The sequence below is a fragment of the Vigna angularis genome, chromosome 10 (assembly GCF_016808095.1).
Source record: "Vigna angularis cultivar LongXiaoDou No.4 chromosome 10, ASM1680809v1, whole genome shotgun sequence".
NCBI classification, from domain to species: domain Eukaryota; kingdom Viridiplantae; phylum Streptophyta; class Magnoliopsida; order Fabales; family Fabaceae; genus Vigna; species Vigna angularis.
The window spans coordinates 7,100,533-7,108,310 of NC_068979.1; the positions used below are offsets into that span (position 1 = coordinate 7,100,533).

Sequence of the window (7,778 nt, forward strand, 5' to 3'; positions counted from 1 at the left end):
CTGCCTAGTCTCCTAGGATGATATTAGTTGATTCTGTATTTCGAAATACTATTTCCCTTTCAGCTTACATTTTAGATTTCTTTGAAGTTTAAACTTAGATTCTGAAGTTACTTTTTAATCCTATTTACTCTCAACTACTTTTTTATATCATGCATGATGACGTCTTTGATTATATGTATGTCTTTTCTATATATTTTGGGATGTCACATTTTCTTTATATATCAATTAACTTTCTTATTTCAAATCATACTTAAATTTATAAAAAAAATTAATAATAAATAAAATTTCTATTCTTTATTTTTCATTATATTTTGAACCTTTGTCGTGTTTTTAATATTCATTATGTTATGGTATTTTAAAATTTAAATTGAAATCAATTTTTCCTTTTGGAATAATGACTTTTTCATTTATATATTTTATTTTATTATATTTTTACTTATTTAGACATCAAACTCCTATCATTACATGAAAATTATAGGATATGACTGATTTTTGAACAAAAGGAAATCGTAATTATGATAAAAATTATGTCACAAGGGAATTTCGCGAACAATAAACAATTGAAATTTTTAATATCAAATTATTTATCAGTTTTTCACTACACTTATATTTTACAACTTTTATAGTACCGTGATTATAATATTTTTAGTGTGAATATAGTACCAAGGATTCTTGCAATGCACAGTTTTAAAATATTTTTAGCTGCAGATCCATGGTGTTCCCTGCAATAATATAATGAGAAGAGACAGACAAAAAGAGGTTTGGTAAGCTAAATAAATACTCATGTAACCCTTCACCATATTGGATGAAAAAAAATAGTAGTTTATACAATTCTTTATTGGAATTATATAGTCTAAAATCTTATTATCAAAGTATAGACTAGTCTACATTATTTCAGAAATTGTAAAAATACCACTGTATTTTTAAAAGTTACATTTTTCTTAAAATTATAGGATATTTATTCATTTAAATGCAAGTTTTGCACTAGTGTTAAATTTTCGAAAAATTATACTAACTATTGGTGTTTGCCACAGCAGCAACTAGTTTTTTTATCTTAAACTTTTGAAAATAAAACATGTTCAATAAAAATGTAACTCGGATAATTTTTAGCTCTACTTTTTAACATTCATTTTAAAAAAATATGAATATAATTTTAATTAAAACAGCAACATTTTTATTACCTTTTACAATTACTCTTATTAAACTAATTTATTTTAAAATGAAAAAGTATAAAAAATAATGTCTAAAACTATAAGTCGTATTAAATTAAAAACTAAAGACATGTTTTAATTTTCAAAATTTTGAAACTTTAAATAACTAAAAACTACCCAAGACATGCAGAAAATATAAGGAAATTGCATGGAACCTTATACGTTCAATGAAAAAAAGTTGTTTTTAATTATAAAAATATCACAATATATTTTTCTCTATGAGATATTTTATGGTCAGACACTAAATCACTATAACGTAAATTACTTTTTTTTCACAAGTGATATTATCTTTTGTTTCCTAATTTCAAAGAGTGTTTTTGTCCAATTGCTTCCTACCTTAATAATTCAACTCAATTTTCTATTCTAACTCTCAATCTCAATTATCATAATCTCTATCACCAAATAGTGCTGTCAAACTATTTTTATCACTCATTATTGATAACGTCAAAAGAGGAAGAATAATATATTATTTAAAGTTGTGTAAATACTATGATATAGCATAAACATATTATTCTTTGATCTTGATATATATAAGATAAACATTTTGTTTTGAAATCATTCTTTCCTCTCATATCTTAAGTCTATTTAAATTGTTTTTATCTTTATCATTTCGATTGTTGGTTTCGCCTAATTATTTTTCATCATAATTAAAAAAATTGGTGTTCTTTTCTTTAATATCAGTTTACTTATGTTGTTCAGTTTTGGATATATATTTTTGGTAAATAATTACTCATTGACTTAAAATAATTATGAGTATAACATTTTTGTTAATCATAATTAATAGTGATAGTATAGATGAGAAAAAAAAAATAGTTCCAGTCAGAAAGTGTCATTGATGATACTTTGTGTCTTATGAAAAACATTATGTAAATATTTATAATTTGATGATAATTTTCTTCTTGTAATTCAAATTTATTTTATTTATTGTAAAAGTTAGCATGAACTTATTTTATATAACTTTTTTTTGTTTAGTTTAATTAAATACGATCTATTTTATTTCTAACACGTCATTAAATTTTTTTAATCAAATCATGTGATTAAGTTATGATTTTATGAAGGTATTATTCTTCAATGATTTGGGAATTGATGTGATGGTTTACACAACCTTAACCGATCAAATAAAAACAAAAGTATTCGGGGACAACTAGAGGAAAACACGAAAAATGATTGTGAAAGTGTGAAACACAAAATGATGAATAAACTTAAATAAAACCCCAAGTTGTACTATGGTGACTGTGATGCACTTTTAAAAAACTAAAAACGAAGAACAACACATGGTCCACAGAAACAACAGATATGAATCTTCAACCTCAAACAAACTTAGTTTTTTTTATGCCATTTTCAAGTGAGGAGAGAGAGAGAGAGAGAACGTCATTGTATTACGTCAAAACCTTGGATTCTGCATGGTCATCGCGACCATATTATAAACGCGTCTTTGATGTGAACACAAATTTTGTTGATCTTCATACAAAATTAAGCAACGCCATTATAGTCATGATAGTGAATTTCGGACTCTAGATTGCAAGTCGGTGGGATACGATCCCAAAAAGAGGTTCAAGCATTAGTATACGACGTAAATTATGCATTTATATTTACTTTTAAGAAAAAAGTATTTAAACACAAATGTTTTTATAACATTATGACGAAGTATATTAGTTATTTTTTTACTGATCCATTATGTATTTGTTGTTATATTGACGTATTCTAAATTTAATAAAAGAATATACATATAATATATTAACATATTATAAACAAATTTGTATTAATATATTACTCTTATTTTCGTGGTAATGGATCCATTATCTATAGATATAAACAATTCTTTAGTTTTTTATTCGATTAGTTCAATAAGAAGAACTATAAGAAGAGAAAAAGATAATTCTTTTTTAAAGAATATAAAGAAAAAAGAGAATTAGAATGACAAAACCACAAACAATATTAAATAAGTGTTTTGGTCAATAAATCTACTTTCTTATTAGCTAGAATAATTTTCATCAATTAACTTCAAATAATTTAGATTATTGTAAAAGTCTCAGTGACTTTATACTCAAAGATTATATGGAGTTGGAAGTAGTCATAACTTTCTCAATTCTGTAATAAGATCTATTGTTTTTAAAGTTTTTTATAAAATAAAATTAAGGATCAATATCATTAATAAAATTCACTTCTTTTACTTTGTGACAGGTAAAAGAATAAATTTGAATAGTTTTATGTAAAAATTAAACGTTAAGATTTTATTTAATTTTCCTAGTATCATTATATTATTTACTCGTATTAATGTGGCAAATAAATTTATATATCAAACAAATAGGATTTTCTACTTCTTTAATGATTCAATTATTTTTGAAATTATTGTTACTCTAAAATTATTATAAAGAACGGTGCATCATATTGTCTACCAACTAATAACTCCTAAGCCCAAAAAAAAAAAGTTTTTTCTTGTTTGGTTTAGCTGTTCAATTGAGAAAACTCCCTAAAAACCAATAAGCGTGACTAAAACTAACACTAAAAATGTACTTACTATTACTAATACGCATTATTAAGTTTTATAAATATCAACATATACAGAAACATAAATTCACTCACTATTCAAACTGTTAACTACAATGACTCGCTAGTCTTACGAATCATAAGGAGGGAGGGAAGTAAGTAGTTACGAAAATAAAATCAGTAAATAATAAAACATTTATATTTTAGTTCCCACATGCATCTACTTTTATAATTCCCGTCTATCCAATTATTAATTTGTAAAATTTTCCCTATTTTTAAGTTAAATAAATCATTGATTTGAGTTCTGCCTTTTTCCCCCCACATTCAATTAATTAATTGGAATCAAGTTGATGATCGTGTTTTATTTTCTTTTATACAGCGTAACGATAATGGTAATCAGACCTGTTGTCATGCATTTATATTAATACCCTCACAATTACATTGACCATAGTATATTATCAAGTTATGACGGTCTCTATTTAATTTAATTTATTTTATTATCAGATCTTTCATATTCACAAGTTATTTGTTTTTTTTACTTCAAGCGGATTATTAATTATTATCGATGGTTTAGAATCTGCCAATAAATTTGATTGTCTGACGAAATTATTTATGAATTACACTGATTCGTTTATTTATCGATATATTCATAAGTAATGTAACGATGATATAATTTATCGACAGATATATATTACCACATCATATAATTTATGAATTTTTTTTTATGTATATTAAATATTGATCTACCTTTTTTTTTTTAATTTGCATATGTTATCGTTCAATATTAAATTCACTCGCTGAGCTGACCCATGCCGAGAGCAATATTATATATTTTTTCAGAAATGAAATTAACTTACAAATACCCGTGTTTCAGAAAAAATCAACTACCTCAGAAGAGGAGTGAAAGGGAGAAAGGAGAAAGGAGAATGGAAGTAACACAAGTACTGCACATGAATGGAGGCACCGGAGAAACAAGTTACGCAAGCAACTCCTTGGTTCAGGTATAAACTTATAATAGCAAGTAAAATAATCTCTCTCTTTTTTTTTCTCCATGCATTGGTGATTGTATTTCACATATACCAAGACAACTTAGCAAAGATCAGAAATTCTTACATGATCTGAATGAATTCATAACGAGTGCAGCAGAAGGCAATTTGTTTGACAAGAGTTATGAGAGAGGAAGCGATGAGCAGGCTCTACCGCAGCATGCGGCCGAAACGCTTAGCAATTGCGGACTTGGGTTGTTCTTCTGGACCGAACACTTTGCTTGTGATGTCTGAAGCCATAAAAGTGGTGGAGAAGCTTTGTAGAGAACTGAAGCATGAGTCTCCTGAATACCAGATCTACCTGAACGATCTCCCTGGGAACGATTTCAACAACATTTTCAAGTCCCTTGAGAGCTTCAAAGAGAGATTGAGGAATGAAATAGAAGATGAGCATGGGATGGGTTCATGCTTTTTCAATGGGGTTCCCGGCTCTTTTTACGGCAGAATCTTTCCCAACAAAACTCTCCATTTTGTCCATTCCTCCTACAGCCTTATGTGGCTATCCAAGGTATTTCAATAATAAAATTATATCAGCTTTCAAAATCGATTTATAATAAAGAAAATATATTTAAGAAGTTAAAAAAAATAGAAAAATAATTCTTTCATACCTAATACACCCATTTAACAATACTTTTAATAGTATAATAATATATTTTTTAAGATATAAAATAAAATAAATATAATTAAAATATTATTATTTTGAGTTGTTGAATAATTTTTTTTATTTCATACATGTCAAATTATAAACATTAAAAAATATTATTTAGATAAATACTATAAATAATATAATAATATGCCATGTGAAAAACTGATTGGAAACCTAAAATAAATTCCTTAAAATATATATATATATATATATATATATATATATATATATATATATATATATATATATATATATATATATATATATATATATATATATATATATATATATATATATATAAAAGAAGTAATCTCCGAAGTTCTTTTTTTTTCTTTTTTTGAAGACTTGATGAGTCAATATTTATATTTTCATATAGCCATATTTGGTGTCAGACTATTTCTTAAATAAAATTATAATATCTTTTAAAAGAAGGAGTGAAAATAAAAAAAACTTTAAAAAAATCACGAGTCACATAAACTCAATAATAAAATTAATTAAATAGTTTAATGAATCAGTTTATCATCTTGCAAAAAGAGTAGTGTTAAACTTAATCTGATCTCGTCAGAAGTATAAGAATAGATTGCATTGTTCAATAATCTCAATAACTATGTTTTTGTGAAGTCGACACAGAAAAGTGTATTGCAAAAACCAAATTTTCTTATATTTTTTTTAATAGTATCACTTAAACACAAACTTTTACATTATAAATACTGAAATATATTTTCCATTATTGATAAATATATCTTAACATTCTTTTTGTAATTTTTTCTTTAATATTTATCTAAATTCTCCATTTCACTATTTAAAACGTTATTTGAAGTTCTTTCAAGATAATTTTTTTTTCTTTTTATTAGGAACACAAAAATAAAAAATTTTGGGACAACCATAATTCAAATTTAATTTGATTTAATAATAACTAGTCTAACTTTTTTGGTTGACAATTTCAACACTATGTTTATCTTTAATTGTATATTTAATTTTTTATCGGTTATCTGTTTCAATATTTTTTACAAGAATGTATTACTATTTAAAAAAATTATATCACAGTTCAAATTAATCATAGAAAATGTCAAAATATAATCTATTATTTTAAATATTTATTTGGTAAAAAAAGTAAAATTAAATTAAATATATCAAAATATTTATTTATTATGAATGCTATTTATACAAAAATAAATATTTATCTAGTGCGTTACAAAATCTAAAATATACTGTACTATAGAAATTTATGAACATATTTTCAACAAAATTATACACATATATTTAATATAAAAAAACACTATATTTCATCGATAATTTTTTTGTTTAATAATTTAAATTACACATAATATACACATATTTTTCAGCAAATAATATCTTTCACCATTACATGTTGTTTTGATAATTTAAGTTACAAAAAATTACGTAAAAATAAATTAAAATCTATTCGAAACCTTAAATGATTGGGGTTTAGGCCACACGTAGCCTTAAAATGTCTTAATTAAACTACATCACCAGTCGTAAACATTATAAATTTTTATCTTTTTTTTCTTGGGTTGTAGTACTATATTTAGTTGTTGGAAGATTAAATTTAATAATATTCATTAACACCCCATCTTGTGAGAGAATGATTAGAAATTGAAGATGAGAATAAATGATTGTTTAATATTGATGATGATTAATTAATTAGGTTCCTGAAGGTGTAGAGAACAATAAGGGCAACATTTATATGTCGAGCACCAGTCCCTCAAACGTCCTTAAGGCTTATTACGAACAGTATCAGAAGGATCTGTGGTTGTTTCTCAAATGTCGTGGGGAAGAAATGGTGGAAGGGGGTCGTATGGTTCTCACAATTTTGGGAAGAAGAAGCCATGACCCTTCTAGCAAAGAGTGTTGCTATATATGGGAGCTTTTGGCTAGGGCTCTTAATCACATGGTCTCCAAGGTACATATAAAATAATGCTTTTTTTTTCTTAAATATTCATTAATAATCATCTTAGTTTAATTTTTACAATCTATCTCAATCTACAGGGAATCATAAAAGAGGAGCAAATGGAGGGTTTCAACATCCCTCAATACACACCTTCTCCAACTGAAGTAGAACTTGAGGTTGAAAAGGAAGGTTCATTCAGCATTACTGCTATGGAAGTATCTGTAGTACCTTGGAATGCCTACGATGATTCCGAATATGGTAATTTGTCTGAATCACTCAGAAATGGAGGATACAACGTCGCAAAGTGCATGAGGGCCGTCGCAGAGCCTTTGCTCGTAAGTCACTTTGGAGAAGCTATAGTCGAAGAGGTTTTTTACCGCTATCAACAAATCTTAACTGAAACAATGTCTGAGGAGAAAAATCATTTTGTTAATGTCACCATATCTTTGATCAGAAAAGCAAGATCAGCATGA

At 25.9% G+C, this 7,778-nt stretch overlaps 1 protein-coding gene across 1 annotated transcript; it reads left to right on the forward strand.

The window, feature by feature from the left end:
* The first annotated feature begins 4,615 nt into the window (after positions 1 to 4,615).
* On the forward strand, positions 4,616 to 7,778 carry LOC108334806 (S-adenosyl-L-methionine:benzoic acid/salicylic acid carboxyl methyltransferase 3). Its single transcript, XM_017570741.1, has 4 exons — positions 4,616 to 4,702; positions 4,845 to 5,255; positions 7,063 to 7,317; positions 7,404 to 7,778. The coding sequence occupies exons 1-4, from the start codon at positions 4,628 to 4,630 to the stop codon at positions 7,776 to 7,778; spliced, it is 1,116 nt and encodes a 371-aa protein (XP_017426230.1). The 5' UTR covers positions 4,616 to 4,627.